Genomic DNA, 20,279 nt, shown 5'->3' on the forward strand with positions numbered 1-20,279 from the left:
AGGCAGGTGAGAAGAGGTAAAAGGCCAGAGTGGGAAATAGGAGGAGGAGAGCAGGAGGGAATTTCTTTTAAACCAGAAGGAGAACTTTTATGCATTCTCTATGACCAAATCACACTTTTTCTTTAATGTGAAGACAAGCTCACAAATTCCAAACTAGTCTCGCCAATGGCCTGTAAATCTGCGACACAATCTGCCAGCTCTTGTACTCACACAAAATGCTGGAGGAACTCAACATTCATGGAGGGGAATAAACAGTCGGCATTTCAGCCCAAGGCCCCTCTCATCAAGACTGGTAAGGAAGGAGAGAGAAGCCAGAACAAGAAGCTCGAGGGAGGGGAAGAAGGGTCTGTACCTGAAATGTCTGTTTATTCACATTCAAGATGCTGCCTGACCTGCTGAGTTGTTCCAGCACTTTGTCTGCACTGCTCAAAATTTCTCGTGTTCATTCCCATTACCGATGAAGGCATGTGTGTCACACACCTTCTCCCCCACCTTGACTACAAGAACGGTCATTTTTTTAGGGATCTGGTGTAGGTACTTGTACCTCTGTGTCACTCCCCAGGGCCCTGCCGAACACTATGTTCTGGCCTGGTTTATCTTCCCAAAACATATCACATTGAACTTGCACCTGCTGTTCCTTCGCCCATTTCCCCAGTTGATCAATCGTCATACCAAATGTCATCCATCTCTTTCCCTCCACTGATGCTCTCTGACCTGCAGACTTCTTCCAGTAGTTGTTCTTTTGCTCAAATGAAATCACAACAGCAAAAGACTACAACATCTTACTCTGAATACATTGGATGGGAAAGGTTTTGCTTCCTGAATACCTTTGGGCATATCTTATGGATTGTGGGCTACTGATCATGAAAATCGCCATGAAATTTCCCTATCATGTGCCATTAAAAACACTGCCTATATTTATTTGAATTCATAATTCAAGGCAGATTAACTGATGCCAAGATTGAGGAAGGCATTTCTGTTGGTCCACAAATCAAACAGGTCATAGTGAGAGGTAGTTCAAAGACCTTCTAGTGGGACCGGTGAAAATCACATGGAAGGCATTCAAGCCTGGTGTTGAAAATTTTCTTGGCAATTACAGAACACCTAACTATGTGCAGCTGGCTGACAACGTGCTTCAAGCATACAGTATTATGAAGTGCTACATGTCACTTTAGATTTGTTTTCTGCATTTCCATTTAGACTCCTTCCTGGCAAATCTGGGCACTGTCAGTGACAAGCATGGTGAAAGGTTTTTCCAGGACATCCAGGTCAGGGAGAAACTGGATCAGGCCAACTGGAATCCATCAATGCTGGCTGATTATTGTTGGACATTTAAGTGAGAAGCCTCAGACACTGAGTACAAATGAAAATCATCACTGAAACATTTTTAGCTGAATTAACTATTGCAAAGCATTAGCACTGTTATGCAATTAAATGCATTACATCCAATAAAAAGTTAATTTCTTGTTTCTCCAAATTCCTGTGTAATACAAGTAGTCTGAAATTATGTGTTCAGCTTCAAGCAGTCTATCATAAACTAAATTAAAAAAACTGAGGAAGCAACACTTCTGAAAAAATTTGGTTGTCAAGTGATATCTAGAGGTGATCATCGACTGTTCAGTCAGCGTTATGTAACTCCCGATCCCGGATGTTTACCTGTTCGGGTTCTACATGGCAGAACATCGAGATTTTTTCTTTAACAGACTTCTCCATGGGCGTCGTACATCGGCAGACGATCTGCAGAGACGGTTAGAGACAAGGTTTATTGAATGCCAGACCTACACTCACCACAACTGGGGACGGAAAGTAGAACATCTGTGGAGGTGTTTCGGAGGGGAGGGGGTGCGTACAGACCCTCCGGCGCACAATCTACCTCGTTATGACCTTTGCACTTTATCGTTTACCTGCACTGCGCTTTCTCGGTAGCTATTACACTTTATTCTGTGTTGTTATTGATTCTCAATGCACAACTTGATCTGTTTGTGTGACAGAGAGCACTTGGTATACTCACTCCTTACACATACCACACAAACATAGCTTTGCCATTCTGCCATCGTCATGCTGAGTGCAGACGCTTCAAAGTCTCCCCCTGATATATTCTCATAATGGGTCCCAAGCTGAGATGCAGTGCTCGGGTTGGCTTTACGGAGCCTTTCCACCATATATGACAGAATATTCCATTTCTTCAGTAAAGGGGGTGTGGCGCGGGGCCAAGTGGTAAAGGCGTTGGACTAGTGATCTGAAGGTTGTGAGTTCGTACCCCAGCCGAGGCAGCATGTTGTGTCCTTGAGCAAGGCACTTAACCACACATTGCTCCAGTCCACCCAGCTGAAAATGGGTACCGGCAAAATGCTGGGGGTTAACCTCGCGACAAGTCCTATCCGGGGGGGAAGTCTCGTACTCTCAGTCACTTCGCGCCACGGAAACCGGCATAAGCACCGGCCTGATGAGCCATTTAGTAATGGGAATGTGTAAGTCTACATATGTTGTTTGTACCCTGCATTTGATGTAGACACTTCTGTTTATAAATGATTGTAACTACATTGCGAGGTGGCTCATATTCCAATTCACGTCTAGTCTTAAGTTAAATTATTGGTAATTAAAGAAGGCATGTCCTAGTGCCTGCAAAAAAGGTCTTTGCCTCAGTAGGGGAGACAGAGAGGCTGCTGGGCATTTGCACTGGACAACAGTATGGAGCTATTACTGCATTTTCTGGTAGAAGGCACTGTAGCGTGGTGATTAACAGAACGCTTTATATTACAGGCGATCCAGGTTCAATTCCCGCCGCTGCCTGTAAGGAGTCTGTATGTTCTCCGTGATTGTGTGGGTTTCCTCCGGGTGCTCCGGTTTCCTCCCACAGTCCAAAGACGCAGCAGCTGGTGGGTTAAATGGTGGTTGTCCCATGATAAGATTAGGGTTAAGTTGGGTGGGAGGGCGGGGTTGGTGGGTATTGTGGCTCAAAGGGCCTACTCCGCACTGTATCTCAATAAATAATCCATTTTACTCAGCAGCCGGACCAATGAAAATGTTGGAATTGTTTTTGAATACTTCTTGTAAGATAATAGTTGAATTAATTCAAGACTTAAATTGTAGTTTTTATTTACTGTATAATTTGCATTTTTAACAAACTCATGTATTTTTTTTAAACAGAATGTGCTTCATCCCAACCTTACTGGCACAAAGCAGTACAGCTGCCATACAACGGTTTATCATGGATCAGTTTTTAATTTGCTGAGTATGGCAGCAGGAAAATGAATCTGCAGAGGTATTTTGTGACACATATATGGTGATGAGTGTTGGCGCGTGGCTTAGTGGGCAAGGCATCGGACTAGTAACCTGAAGGTCACTGGTTCGAGCCTCAGCTGAGGCAGCGCGTTTGTGTCCTTGAGCAAGGCACTTAACAACACATTGCTCTGCGACGTCACCGGTGCCAAGCTGCATGGGTCCCAGTGCCCTTCCCTTGGACAACGTCGGTGACGTGGAGAGGGGAAGGCCTGCAGCTTGGGCAACTGCCGGTCTCCCACACAAGCCCTGGAAACTCCAGGCGCAGATCCATGGTCTCTCGAGACCAACAGATGCCACCATCACATGGTGATGAATTTCACTTTGAACTTTTAAAAAGATTTAATCAGTATGAACAGTGTGCACTGTATTTCGGTACACGTGCCAGTAATAAACCAATCCCAATACACTAAGGCCTTGACCTTCACTGCCCAGTGACAGGGGCTAGGCTGTATTACCCGGGCTTCCACTTACCAAGTCCGGGGACAGGCCAAGCCCTCGGAGTTCCCGGACGCTGTTCTGCGTCGGTTTCGTCTTTTGCTCTCCTGTGGTACTTGGCTGAAACAAGACAGAGGCGATCAGGTCGGACTCAGAAACGTTACCTCTGGCTGAGAAATCCAGAGCACTTGGTAGATAAAACAGAGAACACAATTATTTTGACGGCTAATACCGGGAAAAAAAAGAAATTTGGAAAGCAGACTCAGTAACTCGTTTTACAACCCCTTCCAAAGTGTACTGAGAGCAGTTTTGGGCTCTGTATCTAAGAAAAGGATGTACTGGCACTGGAGAAGGTTTACAAGAATGATCCTGGGAATGAAAAGGTATGAGGAGTATTTGACGACTTTGGGATGGTACCCACTGGAGTTTAGAATAAGGGGAGATGGGGTGTGTGTGTCATCTCAAGAAACCTACTGAATTTTGAAAGCCCTGGTTGGGTTGACACATTCAACAGTACACGGACAATATCTCCTCACACGGTGGTGAAAATTGCCAGATTCAGAGAACAACTCAACCCAACCATCAACCACCCTAGATACACGTCTGCTGAACTATTTGCAATAAAAAGCCTAGACAGGGTGGATGTAGAGATATTTCCTATACGGGGGTAGACTAGACCAGAGGGCACAACCTCAGAATACAAGGACGTTCCTTAACAGCAGAGATGAAGAGGAATTTCTTTACCAGATGAAGAGGAATATGTGGAATTAATTGCTACAGAGGGCCATGGAGGCACAGTCTTTGGGTATATTTAAAGCAGAGGTTGATAGTCTATTGATTAGTCAGGATGTCAAAGGTTATTGGGAGAAGGCAGGAGAATGAAATTGAGGGGGAAAATAAATCAGTTATGAGGGAACGGCGGAGCAGACTCAATGGGCTGAACAGCCTAATTCTGCTCCTATGAAGTGTCATGGACTCTGAGTAAAGAGTTTTACAACCTCCAACAAGACTCCATATGTCAGGATGCATATCAAACATCACCTGGTTGAATCCAAGGAGTGTTTGAACATGGCTTCAGTCATTCTAGTTTTATTGCTAGCTCTGGTGAATGAGTCAGAGTCATGAATTTAAACCAACTGGATTTGGCAATCCTACACTGGAGAGGAGTGGCAAGACAATAACTCAGCTCCTGTTCTGCCAAAGGTTATCAAGTTCTTTTTTTAAAAATTATGCAGCATCTCTTGAGGGAGCAACGTGCCCGAAGTTGTGTCAGAAGCTTAACCACATTTAACATCACATCACAGTACAGGCCCTTCAGCCCACAATGTTGTGCCGACCTTTTAATCTACTCTAAGGTCAATCTACCCTTTCCAGCTCACACAGCCCTCCATTTTGCAATGTGCTTAGCTCATCATTATGAGCCATGTCATATGACATCATCATTACGTGCCATAATTTTTGACATGGGCGATCGTGGTCTTTTGACCATAATTGTCCTTGGCAAATTTTTCTTCTGGGCAATGACTTTACAAGACGGGTGACCCCACAGCCATTATCAATATTCTTCAGAGACTGTCTGCCTGGCATCAGTGGTGGCATAACCAGGACTTGTGATGTGCACCAGCTGCTCCCATGGCCTCACGTGACCCTGATCGTGGTCGGGGGCTAAGCAAGTGCTACACCTTGCCCAAGGGTGACCTGCGGGCTAGCGCAGGGTACACCTCTCAGACGCATCTTGACCCTGCCAGCTGGGTGCCGATCTATAACAAGCCAAATAAGCACCTCGCAGAGCCGACTGAGTGGTAATGTTTCTAAGAACCATCTCACCGAAAGACAGGAAGGGGCAGGAGGGGTATTCAAATGCTCACAATCTGGACAGCTGAAGGCACCGCTACTAGCGGGGCAGAGCATAAACGGGGGACGAGAAAGAGACCAAAATGCAGAAGCACAAAACGGGCGGTACGACAGCGCAACACTTTACAACGCCAGCACTCACTGATCAGGGTTCAATTCCCGCCGCTGCCTGTAAGGAGTCCCTGTGACTGCATGGGTTTCCTCCCATAGTCCAAAGATGTACAGCTGAATACGTTTAGTCAGTTACTAAGAAATAAAATTTCAACAAAAGCCAAACCTGCCAGTAAAGCATTAAACAAGTCAATATCCCCACTGGCTACTAAGACTGAGCAAACCCTGAGAATTTACACGGGTGTAATTGGGGGACATAGGCTCGTTGAATTAACAGGGCCCATTACAGTGTTGTATCTCTAAATAAATCCCTCGTCCTTGGTTTGGAGGTTTGTATGCCTCAATGACCTAAAGCCACGCTGGCTAGAGTCAGGGCCTTGTGCTGCGACTTTTCGTTGGTCACCCTTGTCAAGCAAGTCAAAGGGTAGAGGTCAGACTAAGGGGTTCTGCTCTGACTGGTAAAACAATATTGTTATGGAAACAGTAACGAAGAATCCTTCTACATCTGAGTGTGATGGTATTCCTGAGTCTCCACCCGGGATTTGAATGACTGACGGCAGTGAAAACCGAGCTACTGACACGATGAAAGATCCCTGAACACCACCAAAGATGGAGGACCTTACAACCCTGAGTGGTCAAGAAGTCGCCACGGAACAGCAATGAAGAATCCTTCTTTATATGCAATATGCACCGGCTGCTCATACAACCATCCACCACCTGCCCCCACAGCTTCATGTGATCATGACCAATTGGGTGGAGTGGTGGGGGGAGGGGGGGGGTTAGTGAGCAGGTGCTACACCTTGCCCAAGGGTCATACATCTTGTATGGTACAGAAATCTCCACTCCACCACACACTAAATAATGGTCAGCACAACAGTGTGGGCAGAAGGGCCTGCACTGCACTGTACGATGTTCTACACATTAAACAGAGAATTAAAATAAGTGGAGAAATTGAAAAAGCCAATAATGGACATAAGGGAGAAAGTTAATTGGATCAAAATAAATTAAAATTTTGAAATTTTATGTTAGGTTTCATGTTTCATTTGGATCACAGGAGCGCAAGATGATACATAACAAATTAGCAGGAAGCCAGGGTGTACAAAACCCCCGGTTGTTATATGCGCCAGATGGCCATACCTGTTTCAGAGAGGCACTACCGGGAACCTGGAAGTAGATTGCCCATTCTCAGTCACTCAGGGACAGTGTGCAGAAAAGAAAAGAGACATTATAACCACACTGGAAAAAGTTAAAATCCTTTTCTTCCCATCTTATTAAACTAATCCCTTGGGAGAATAGATCGGTCTGGATTTTTACGAACGAAAGCATTGACATTCGACGTTGGTCCCCCTACCAAATATTCCACAACCTACCACGATGGTAATTCCATTTTGTGGAATTCATTGCCACAGACGGCTGTGGAGGACAAGTATATTTAAAAGCAGAGGTTGACTGGTTCTTGATTAGTTAGGGTCAAGAGTTATGGGGGAGAAGGCAGGAGAGTGGGGGCTGAGAGGGTGTCTGGGTAGCATAGTGGTCAGCACAACGCTTTAACAGAACGGGAAAGCCAGGTTCAATTCCTGCCGCTGTCTGTAAGGACTTGGGCTTTCTCCCCCCCGTGGCCGTGTGGTTTTCCCCCTCAGTCCAAAGACGTATCGGTTGGTAGGTTAATGGGTCATTGCGAATTGTTCCATGATTCAGCTAGGATTAAACTGGGGCATTTCTGGGCGGCGTGGCTCAATAGGTAAATAATTCAGTCATGATGTAATGGTGGAGCAGATTAATTGGCCGAATGGCCCAATTCTGTAAGAACACTGCAGATGATGGAAATCTGACACAGAAACAGTGGGTCAGGCAGCAGAGCTGGGAAGAAAGAATTCTGACAAAACATCCTCAATCTGAAGTGTTAATTTTGTATTTCTATTCACAGATGCCTGACTCACTCAGTGCTTCCAGAATTTTCCATTTTTATGTTAACTTTTACCAGATTGGGATCATATTATTTCAGCATTTAAACTGTTAGGATTTTTAAAAAATGAACACTCAGTTGCCATTACATTAGCTACCTTCTGTAGCTAATAAAATGGTCGCTGAGTGATCTTCTGCTGCTGTAGCCCATCTGCTTCTGCACACAGAGATGCTCTTCTGCACCATGTTGTAACATGTAGTTATGTGAGTTACGGTCACCTTCCTGTCAGCTTGAATCAGCCTGGCCATTCTCCTCTGACCTCTCACCCACAGAAATGCCGTTCACCGTCTGATTTCGTTTCCCACACCATTCTCTGTAAACTCTAGAAACCATTGTTTGTGAAGATCCCAGAAGATAAGCAGTTTCTGAGATATTTAAAACACCCTGCCTAGTACCAACAATCATTACCTGGTCAAAGTCACTTAGATCCTATTTCTTCCTCATTCTGACATTTGGCCTGAACAACTGAACCTCTTGACCATGTCTGCATGCTTTGATGCATTGAGTTGCTGCCACATGATTGGCTGATTAGATATCTACATTAATGAGGTGCATGGGTGTACCTAATAAAATGGCCACAGTGCAAGTAATCTTATGCCTCTTATTTAAGATCACCTTCTCTCCATTCAATTTCCCTCTGTTTACTTAATTTTCGGAGATAACATGTTGAATCAGTTGGCATTTTCTTGTTCAGAGACTGGGTCACTCATTAATAACACTGGACAACAAAGATTTTGCTTCCTGAACACTTCTGGGTGTGCATCTGACGGATTTTGGGCTGTTGATCATGAAAAGCACCATGAAATTTCCTTATCACGCACAATTTGTTGAAATCGCCTATATTTGCATGTTAATTCATAATTCAAATCAGAATAGCTCATGCCAAGATTACGGCAGGCATTTTTGCTAGTCCACAAATTAAGCAGGTCATCAATGAAAGGCAATTAAAAGAACTTCTACTAGGACTGGAGAAAAATCGCATGGAAGACATTCAAAGATGCTGTTGAACATTTTCATGTCAACCTCAGAGCACCAAACTAGCTGCAGCTGGTTGACAACATGCTTCAAGCATACAAAACCATAAAGTCAAGTCACTTTTATTGTCACTTCGACCATAACTGCTGGTACAGTACATAGTAAAAATGAGAACGTTTTTCAGGACCATGGTGTTACAAAAACTAGACTGAACTACGTAAAAAAAAGAACAGAGAAAGCTACACTAGACTACAGACCTACCCAGGACTGCGTAAAGTGCACAAAACAGTGCAGGCATTACAATAAATAATAAACAGGACAATAGGGCAAGGTGTCAGTCCAGGCTCTGGGTACTGAGGAGTCTGATAGCTTGGGGGAAGAAACTGTTACGTAGTCTGGCCATGAGCCCGAATCCCAGACAGCAGGAGGGAGAAGAGATTGTACGAGGGATGCATGGGGTCCTTCATAATGCTGTTTCCTTTGCAGATGCAGCGTGTAGTGTAAATGTCTGTGATGGCGGGAAGAGAGACCCCGATGATCTTCTCAGCTGACCTCACTATTCGCTGCAGGGTCTTGCGATCCGAGATGGTGCAATTTCCGAACCAGTCAGTGATGCTGCTGCTCAGGATGCTCTCAATACAACCCCTGTAGAATGTGATGAGGATGAGGGGTGGGAGATGGACTTTCCTCAGCCTCAGTAGAGATGCTGCTGGGCTTTCTTTGTTAATGGAGCTGATGTTGAGGGACCAGGTGAGATTCTCCGCCAGGTGAACACCAAGAAATCTGGTGCTTTTTATGATCTCTGCCGAGGAGCCGTCAATGTTCAGCGGGGAGTGGTCGCTCCGTGCCTTCCTGAAGTCAACAACCATCTCTTTTGTTTTGTTCACATTCAGAGACAGGTTGTTGGCTCTGCACCAGTCCGTTAGCTGCTGCACCTCCTCTCTGTAAGCTGACTCATCGTTCTTGCTGATGAGACCCACCACGGTCGTGTCATCGGCGAACTTGATGATGTGGTTCGAGCTGTGTGTTGCAGTACAGTCGTGGGTCAGCAGAGTGAACAGCAGTGGACTGAGCACACAGCCCTGGGGGTCCCCGTGCTCAGTGTGATGGTGTTGGAGATGCTGCTCCTGATGAGGTCTCCCAGTCAAGAAGTCTAGGATCCAGTTGCAGAGGGATGTGTATTGGCCCAGTAGGCTCAGCTTTCCAATCTGTTTCTGAGGGATGATTGTGTTGAATGCTGAACTGAAGTCTATGAACAGCATCTGAACGTATGTGTCTTTTTTGTCCAGGTGGGTTGGGGCCAGGTGGAGGGTGGTGGCAATGGCGTCATCTGTTGAGCGGTTGGGATGGTACGCAAACTGCAGGGGGTCCAGTGAGGGGGGCAGCAGGGTCTTGATATGCCTCATGACGAGCCTCTTGAAGCAATTCATGATGATGGATGTGAGTGCAACGGGACGGTAGTCATTTAGGCAGGACACTGAAGACTTCTTTGGCACAGGGATGTTGTCTGGACCAGCAGCCTTCCGTGGGTTGACCCTGCACAGGGTTCTTCTCACATCGGCCACAGTGTGCAACACCGTCACTAAAGATTCATTTTCTGCATTCCCATTTAGAGTTTTTCCCTGCATATCTTGGCACTGCCAGGGACAAGCATGGTGAAAGGTATCACCAGGACACTGCAGTCATGGAAAAACTGTATCAGGACAACTGGAATCCATCAATACTAGCTGATTATTGTTGGGCACTTAAGTGAGAAGCCTCAGACACTGAGTACAAGTGAAAATCATCAATGAAACATTTTTAGCTTAGTTGAATTATTGCAAAGCATCAGCACTCTCATGCAATTAAACACACTATATTCGATAGAAGTTAGTTTCTTGTTTCTCCAAATTCCTATGTGATACAGGTAGTTCAACATTATATTTGTGTTCCATCTTCAAGTGGTCTATCATAAACTAAAAAAATCTTTGGAAGCAACACCTTTGCAAAACTTTTTTAGTCCAGTACAATCTTCCACGGCCAAAGTCACTTAGGTCACATTTCTTTCATGTTCTGAAGTTTGGTCTGAACAACTGAACCTCTTGACCATGTCTGCACGCTTTTATGCATCGAGTTGCTGCCACATGATCAGCTAATTAGATATTTGCATTAACAAACAGGTGTACATTATTAAAATGTGGCCAATAAGTGCCTCTTTTATTTAAACCCACTCTCTCTCAATCCAATTTCCCTCAGTTTATTCCATTTTCTGAGTGAGATAACAGGTTGAATCCACTGATTGAGACCCGGGGGGGGGTGGGGGGCACTCGTTAATAATTCTGTGCTACGACTTTCTGGAAAGACAGACTATGGTCAGCTTGCCGCAGTACAGCAGGCAGGTATTTTTTGGATGCATTTGGCAAACGTACTGCGGTATCTATAAGCGAGTGCCAACCACCAGAGAAACCAGCTCAACGACAATGAATAGGACCTTAATAGTCCACACACAAACAGCCGAGAAACAATGAGAACTCACCAGAGGCACTAAACTGACGTGAATATTGCAGAAGTTCTCTCTCTTAACTTTAAACTGGAACTGGCGAAAGGCTTCGATGAAAGGCATGCTCTCGATGTCTCCCACAGTTCCACCCAGCTGAGTGCACAGAAGGGAACAGCTGATTAGGTTACATGCTTTGAAAACAGGCAATAACCAAAGTTAAACAAGCCTTGTGAAGAATAGTAACAGAGCAAATGTTTTGAGACAACTTTATATATAACTACGGATCATAAAAGGAAAATCATAAAGTGAAACTATAATTAAATAATGCATATGTGTGTATAATGCATGGGGTGGCCCAGTAGCGTAGTGGTTAGCACAACGCTTTCTAGTACAAGTGACCTGGGTTCAATTCCCGCTGCTGTCCTGTGAGGAATTTGTACACTCTTCCTATGATTTTGTGGGCTTCCTCCGGGTGCTCCAATTTTCTCCCACATTCCACAGGCCTATGGTCAAGTAAGTCAATTGGGGTAATTGGGCAGCAGAGACTAATGGGGCCAGATGGGCCTGTTGCTGTCCTGTCTCTCTCTATAATTTCAATAGCTTTGTCTCATTAGCAGTGATTCAGGCAAATGCCCGCTCAGTTTACAAATGCCCTGATGGTCTTCGGTGAACCTGCGAAATTCATTGCCACAGGTGGCTGTGGAGGCCACGTTATCAGGTACAGTTGGCCCTCCTTATCCGCGGATTCCGCATGCATGGATTCAACCAACTGCGGATCGGGAAAACCCAGAAGTTCTCTCTCTAGCACTCGTTATTTGAGCATGTACTAACTACTTTTTCTTGTCATGATTCTCTAAACAATACAGTATAACAACTATTTACATGGCATTTACGTTGTATTAGGTATTATAAGTAATCTAGAGGTGATTTAAAAGTACAGGCAGTCCCCGGGTTAAGAACGAGTTCTGTTCCTGAGTCCGTCTTTTAGGCGGATTTGAAGTCGGAACAGGTACATTCAATATTATTGAGCGTCAGTTAGTCAAACGTTTGTCTTAGTATATAGTACAAATTTTACCTTTCTATGCATATAAAACACTTAACATACGTATTTCAATAATTAAACCACTGCATTGCCCCATTTCATCGGGGCAGGGCCTTTCACATGCTCCATTAAAATTGCTCTGATCATTGACCGACTATGGCCTAACGCATTTCCAATGACCGATGGTGTTTCACCTCTTTCTGATCGCTTTATTACTTCCACCTTATATACAATCATGATTATTTTCGTGAACAGAAACACCACGGATTCAGAGCTGCACCGCCAGGTCCTAATGTCCACCATAATGAGCATGTTAAACAAAGTCCGGGGTTCCACTGGGTCCTAAAGACCACCGCACTGAGCCAGGTTAAATAAGGGACTTGAGCATCCGCAATTTTTGGTATCCGCGGGGGGGTCTCAGAACCAATCCCCCGTGGATAAGGAGGGCCGACTGTATATACAAGGCAGAGGTTGATAAGATCCTTGACTAGTCAGGGCATGAAGGGATAAGATTAGGGCGGAGGGAAATGGATCCACCAAGATGAAATGATGGAGCAGACTCAATGGGCCAAATAACCTAACGCCGCTCCTCTATCTTATAGTCTTCAAGTCAAGTCACCTTTATTTGTCATTTCGACCATAATTGCTGGTACAGTGCATAGTAAAAATGAGAATGTTTTTCAGGACCATGGTGTTACATGACACAGTACAAAAACTAGACTGAACTACGTTAAAAAAAAAGAGAAAGCACTAGACTACAGACCTACACAGGACTGCATGAAGTGCACAAAACAGCGCAAGCATTACAATAAATAATAAACAGGGCAATAGGGCAGTAAGGTGTCAGTCCAGGCTCTGGGTACTGAAGAGTCTGATAGCTTGGGGGAAGAAACCGTTACATAGTCTGGTCATGAGAGCCTGAATGCTTTGGAGCCTTTTCCCAGACGGCAGGAGGGAGAAGAGATTGTATGAGGGATGCATGGGGTCCTTCATAATGCTGTTTGCTTTGCGGATGCAGCATGTAGTGTAAATGTCCATGATGGCGGGTAGGGAGACCCCGATGATCTTCTCAGCTGACCTCACTCTCCGCTGCAGGGTCTTGCGATCCGAGATGGTGTAATTTCTAAACCAGACAGTTTTGCAGCTGCTCAAGATGCTCTCAATACAACCCCTGTAGAATGTGATGAGGATGGGGGGTGGGAGATGGACTTTCCTCAGCCTTCGCAGAAAGTTGAGATGCTGCTGGGCTTTCTTTGCTATGGAGCTGGTGTAGAGGGACCAGGTGAGATTCTCCGACAGGTGAACACCAAGAAATTTGGTGCTCTTTACGATCTCTAACGAGGAGCCGTCGATGTTCAGTGGGGAGTGGTCGCTCCGTGCCTTCCTGAAGTCGGCAACCATCTCTTTTGTTTTGTTCACATTAAGAGACAGGTTGTTGGCTCTGCACCAGTCCGTTAACCGCTGCACCTCCTCTCTGTAAGCTGACTTGTCGTTCTTGCTGATGAGACCCACCAGTCATGTCATCAGCGAACTTGATGATGTGGTTCGAGCTGTGTGTTGTAGCAGTCGTGGGTCAACAGAGTGAACAGCAGTGGACTGAGCACACAGCCCGGGGGAGCCCCCGTGCTCAGTGTGATGGTGTTGGAGATGCTGCTCCCGATCCGGATGGACTGAGGTCTCCCAGTCAGGAAGTCTAGGATCCAGTTGCAGAGGGAGGTGTTCAGGCCCAGTAGGCTCAGCTTTCCAATCAGTCTCTGAGGGATGATTGTGTTGAATGGTGAACTGAAGTCTATGAACAGCATATGATCCAGGTGGGTTAGGGCCAGATGGAGAGTGATGGCAATGGCATCATCTGTTGAGCGGTTGGGACAGTATGCAAACTGCAGGGGGTCCAGTGAGGGGGCAGCAGGGTCTAGATAATTCCAGGCCTTCTGCAGTGTGGCTGACACTTAAGTACCCTCGCAATGCTCCAACAAGTACTCACTACAAGGACAATGTAATGACAAGTAACTGCTACCATACCAAGTGTCGGCGCGTGGCCAAGTGGTTAAGCCATTCGTCTAGTTATCTGAAGGTCTCTATTTCGAGCCTTGGCTGAGGCTTGCGTGTGACTCTTGAGCAAGGCACTTAACCACACATTGCTTTGCGATGACACCGGTGCCAAGATGTATCAGCCCTTGCCCTTGGACAACAATGGTGGCACGAAGAGGGGAGACTTGCAGATTGGGCAACTGCTGATCTTCCATTAAAAAAAAACCTTGCCCAGGCTTGCGTCCTGGAAACTTTCCAAGATACAAATCTATGGTCTATTGAGACTAACAGAGGCCTACACACCGTACTGTCATGGGTAACCCTAGTTTGTAACGGGGTCCAGAATAGACCCTATGAACTGTGCTGCTATTAAGAGAGAGAGAGGGAGGTGTCCAGCACAATGTGAGAGACAGACAGAAACTGCTCGAAGGATTGGTGTTATGGTTTCTCTGCAAACCGCAGCAACCTCGGTTTTTATCTCCCCATGTTGGACACCGGCTGTCCATCAACCTGCTCCACCCTCCTCTTTCTGCAGGAACTCTACAAGCAGGCAAGTGACCTTGGGGCAAGGTAAACAGTTTGCAGAGAAACCATAACATCTATCTTTCGAGCAGTTTCTCACTCTCTCTCATTGCTCTGGACTCCTCCCCCTCTCTCTCTCTCTTAATAGCAGCACAGTTCACAGGATCTATTCTGGACCCCATTACAAACTAGGGTTACCCATGACAATACCAACAATAAGGATTGCAAGAATGTGTCAATCTCATGTTTAATCTGACACTGCTAACTGAAATCTTATTTCACTCAGCGGGACTGGTGGTGTTTCCCAGAGCTATGGTGACAGGAGGAGATTTAAGAGGAGCTGGGAGGGGAAACACTTTCATCCAGAGGGTAGTCTGTTTTTTATTGAGATCACAGCACGGAATAGGCCCTTCCAGCCTCTCAAACCATGTCCCCCAGCAATTGCCTGATTTAATCCTAGCCTAATCAGGACCACAACCTTGTCGTAGGGTTTGGAGGCTTGCTTGCCTCAATGACTCGGAGAGCTACGCTGACTGGAGTCAGGGCCTTGTGCTTCGGCTCTTGGTAGGGTCACCAATGCCAAACAGCTCAAACGGTAGAGGTCAGACTGTTCTACCAGTCCTCCGGTTTCAGGAGTTCATCTGAGGGCTAACAACCGACTGGTAAAACAAAACTCTTACAGAAACAGCAATGAAGAGTCCCTCTACATCTGAGTGGCCAAGGGCAGACTGATGGAGAACCTTCACTCTATCCTGAACACCAGAAGGTGTAACAGGCAGTAACAGGCTTTAAAAAGGTAATGATCATACCAGTGCCTAAGGAAAGCAGCATGATCTGCCTTAATGACTATTGCCCAGTAGCACTCATATCTACTATGATAAAGTGCTTTGACAGGTTGATTATGTCTAGAATCAACTCCTGCCTCAGCAAGGATCTGGACCCACTGCAATTTGCCTATTGCCACATAGGTCTACGACAGACGCAATCTCAATGGCTCTTCACACTACCTTGGATCACCTGGACAATATAAACACCTATGTCAGGATGCTGTTTGTTGACAATAGCTCAGTGTTTAACACCATCATTCCCACAGTCCTGATTAATAGCCTACAGAACCCAGGCCAGTGTACCTCCCTCTGTAATTGGACCCTTGACTTCCTAACCGGAAGATCACAATCTGCGTGGAAAGGTGATAATACTTCCTCCTCGCTGACAATCAACACTGGTGCACCTCAGGGGTGTGTGCTTAGTCCACTGCTCTACTCTCTGTATACCAGGAGTCACCAACTTTTTTTGTACCGCGGACCAGCCAACCAGGGGGAGGGGGTGTTAATCATGACCAAAATGTAGGTGATAAGTCAGCTATAAGTGGCTAATAAACTCAATTTCGTTTCTAAAAGGGTTTACCTAACGAATTTAATATTAAACACACAGCGCATATTTTCCTTGTATGAACATATAAAATCATTGCAACACACCAATATCGCAGAATCAGTAGGAGCCCTGGCCTTGTTTCCCTGCAACAAGACGGTCCCATCCAGGGGTGATGGGGGACAGCCAGACTCAAAGGGATTCCTCATGCCCAGTTTATTCCACAATTTAGTTTTCGTGGCTGTCAGCAGTTGCCTCTGTCCCGCTTGTTTTTTTTCCTCACTCAAAACTCAGCGAGTTTGTCTTTAAGTGCAGGGTGCTTGGACTCAAGGTGCTGAAGCAGTTTTGAGGGCATCAATACCTCATTAGACAGCCTCCAGGCCCAAACTCCAGCCTCCCACCCGTCCACCGCCAGATGCCTTAGCCAGGTGCGGCTGGTCGTGGATGGGGTGAGAGGACAGAGTAAGGGCCAGAGGTCCCCGTGCCAGGGCCGCAGCAGTCGCAGTCCGGAGAGCGACGGGTGCCTGCGCCCGCACCCCCCCCCCCCCCCCCATAGGCAGGTAGGACCTATCGGCCGACAAAAGTTTGGCTGGAGGGATGACTTTCAGTAGGTCGCAGCGAGGCAGCTGCTCTGCTACTTATGAAACCCTGAACCCCGAATTAGGTTGCCTGCGAATATTTTAGCACTGGGTTCCCCACGAACATTTGGTGTGCTAAACAGGTTTAGTGGCGGCGCCCATCTGTCCACGCTCCAGGCCAGTAGCAATGGCACTTCTCACCGGCCAGTTACTCGAGGCCAACAAGTGATCCCTAGCGCGAGGGTATCACAGCGTTTAGGCAACTGATGACCTCATGTGTGTTCAAGTACAACAGTGGGCACGACAGGGAATGAGGAAAGGTGCAGCTGACTCATATTGTTTCATATCACCAAATCATATCGTTTCCTTGCGAACTGGCAGCACACACTTTGCAGCCTGGTGGTTGGGGACTACTGCTCTATACCCATGATTGTGTGACTCGGTATAGCTCAAATAGAATCTATAAATTTGCTGATGATACAACCATTGTTGGTGGAATCTCGAGAGAGATAAGAGGACGTACAGGAGCGAGATTTACCAGCTAGTTGAGCGGTGTCATAGCAACGACCGTGCGCTCAGTGTCAGTAAGACAAAAGAGCTGATTGTGGACATCATAAAGGGTAAAACAAGGGAACATGAACCTATCCTCAGGGGGTTCAGCAGTGGAGACAATGAGCAATTTCAAGTTCCTGGATGTCAAGATCTCTGAGGATCTAACCTGGTCCCAAAGTATCAGTGCAGTTATAAAAGAAGCTATATTTCATTAGGAGTTTGAAATGATTTGATTTGTCACCTAAAACACTCAAAAATCTCTACAGATGTACCGCAGAGAGTGTCAATGTCTGGTGGGGAGGGGCTACTGCACAGGACCAAAAGAAACTACAGAAAGTTGTAAAATTAGTCAGCTCCATCTTGGGTACTAGCCTCCATAGTATCTAAGACATCATCAAGGAGTGGTGTCTCAGAAAGGCAACATCCATTATGAATGAACCCCCCCTCCCTCCCAATCACCCAGGACATGCCCTCTTCTCACTGTTACCGTCAGGGAGGAGGTACAGAAGCCTGAAGGCACACACTCAGTGATTCGGGAACAACTTCTTCCCCTCTGCCATCCAATACCCAAAATGAACATTGTACCCATGAACACTACCTTACTTTAAAAAAAAAGTTTGCTTTTGCACTTCTTAAATTATATATATGGTAATTAATTTCTGTATCATCTATCACAGTGCTTCCCAGCATTTTTTAGCCCAATGCCCCATAATGTAAAAACATGTCTACCCTATGCTAACATGAGAAAAATGATTCTGCTTTAAAGTTTTTGTCTTTAAACCAGCTTACTCAGTACCTGTGCGCTGTACAGCAGCTTCGATATCAATGTGGTCTTTGAGCTTGATGGGTTTTTTTAAGTAAGAGTTGAAATATCTGGTTTAAGCTGTGACAGCGAAGTCCAGGAGTCCACACACTTAACAACGTCCAAGTGGTTTCTGACTTCCATGAGTATGTAGTTCACTGCACTGAAGCCTCTTTCAACAAGGTAGGAGGATAGAAATGCAATGAAGAGCAATTTGGTGAAAGAGTGCCATATTTTCCATGTGGGGAAACTGTGAGAATATCCTTCTCCCGATGCTTTGCTCTCACATTTCCAATTTCAGATTAAAGAGGACACTGCATTTTTTTTTGCCTGGATTAAATTGAAATTCTTACCCTGCTGTTTCATACTTAGAATGCTCATTTTGTCATTAATGTCGGCTGGGTATGCCACCTCTTCACTTAGAGGTTCAATCTTGTTTCCCAAGCTCTTATTGACCTTGAGCAAAAAATTCAACCACAGTGTCAAAAAGATCAAGGAAACATTTTAAGCATCAGCCTTTTGACAGTCAATGCACTTCAGTGTGAAGAAGCAAGCGTTCAATCTCTTTATCATTATCTTGGCAAAAAATTTCTGTTATTTAGTGGATGAGCTTTAATTTTGTTGATAGCAGGTATAACGAGAATCATGCCTGAAAGAAGTCGCTCGCTGAGTTTTTTGGCTACAGAATGCTGACGATGAACTACACAACGGATTGCAAACAGACGAGAAATTTCTTTTTTCACTAAACCAGCATGGCAACCTGTCATAATTGCTGTTCCATCTATTGCACAAGAAATTATATTCCTAGTCAGAATACTTTTATCCTCAATATACATTTTAAGTTTGTATAGACTGATTCTCTGTTGATATTTGTTCTTAAATTTTTACAAGAAAATCTCTTCATAAACTTTCCTTTTTAATAAACCGCACATATGCCAATAGTAATGCCTTTCTGTCTCGCAGTTGACTTAACCAAATGCAACCCAAATTCTATTTCTCACAGCTCTGTGCATAGTTGTCTTCACTCGTTTTGTCAATACGATGAGCTGCAGAGTTATTACTCGGAAGAATTGATTTTAAAATACTGGTATCCACTTTAAGAACAGTGGTGAGCACTTCTGACACAACAGGCATTATTAACCTTTCACCAATTGTACGAGATTTTCCATACTTTGCTATCATTTTGGAAGTGTTAAAAGAAGCAATGAAACCACTATCAAGGTAATTTTTAGCTTCTTGGCAAATGATTTGAGTGTGCAAAGCTTTTCAAATGCTTCTTTCATCTTCTGGAACTGAATAATGCTGTAAGTAACCTTTTCAGAGCGTCTTCTATGGAAGCGTTCCTGGAATCTTGATGGTTTCGCGGCTTCATTAGACAGTACTGTATTACAAATGAGACACATGGGGCACTGCTGCTCTGACGGGAATGGAATAAAATCATACTCCAGGTATGTAACATCGTACTGACACACTTTCTGTAGTTTCTGTTTCTTAGCAGGATTAGAATTCAAGGCTTCACTGCCTTCACTCAGATCAGGCTGTATTTATCCAACATTAATGGGGCTAAACTAAAAAAAAATTAACAAAAACCAGGAATTACTATTGGATGTTGATGACAGCAACAATTTGACACGATCGGTCAAGTCTTGTGCCTCAAGTTAAGGCCCCCCTAAGAATCTTGAATGCCTGATTTCCCCCCCCCCCCCATGACCTCTATTTCCCCAAATGCCCCTTTGAGACATGTAACTGCCTCCACTGGGAGTCACTGACCTATTACATTGTACCACTGCTGTTAAGTTTACTAATTTTACAACACATGCTGGTGATAATAAACCTGAAGTAATCGCGTGACAATTCACAATGACCAATTAACCTACCAACCAGTAGGTCTCTGGAAAGTGGGAGGAAACCGGAGCACCGAGGAAACCGACACAGGCACGGGGAGAACGCACAAACTCCTTTCAGGCAGCGGATGGAATTGAACTCGGGTCAACTGTAGTGTGAAGTGTTGTGCAAAACACTATGCTACCATGCCACACCCACGTTGACTATGCTGCCAGGTACATTAACAACACTTAAAGAGGCACCTGGACAAGTACAGGAATGAGAAAGGTTAAGGCATATGGGCCAAAGCTGGGCAAACAGGACAAGCTTAGATGGGAATGTCGTGTGCACAACAGTAATGGGGCTAGCACAACACTTTATGCAGTGCCAGTGATCGGGATTTAATCCTTGCCGCTGTTTTAATGAGTTTGCACGCTCTCCCTGTGATCATG

The 20,279-nt window shown here is 45.2% G+C and overlaps 1 protein-coding gene across 2 annotated transcripts in view; it reads right to left on the bottom strand.

Moving 5' to 3' along the window:
- Nucleotides 1-20,279, bottom strand: part of LOC132380424 (CTP synthase 1-like) — a 62,000-nt gene that overhangs the window by 21,486 nt on the left and 20,235 nt on the right. The window contains exons 5-8 of one of the 2 annotated variants that reach the window (XM_059949216.1): nt 11,142-11,258; nt 6,823-6,849; nt 3,757-3,840; nt 1,657-1,737 (exon numbers count right to left, since the gene is read on the bottom strand). In XM_059949216.1, the coding sequence (XP_059805199.1) occupies nt 1,657-1,737; nt 3,757-3,840; nt 6,823-6,849; nt 11,142-11,258 (309 nt within the window). The remainder of the gene's footprint in view (nt 1-1,656; nt 1,738-3,756; nt 3,841-6,822; nt 6,850-11,141; nt 11,259-20,279) is intronic. The other variant, XM_059949217.1, reaches the window with a different exon arrangement.

Source organism: Hypanus sabinus, chromosome 24 (genome assembly GCF_030144855.1).
Source record: "Hypanus sabinus isolate sHypSab1 chromosome 24, sHypSab1.hap1, whole genome shotgun sequence".
Lineage (NCBI taxonomy): Eukaryota > Metazoa > Chordata > Chondrichthyes > Myliobatiformes > Dasyatidae > Hypanus > Hypanus sabinus.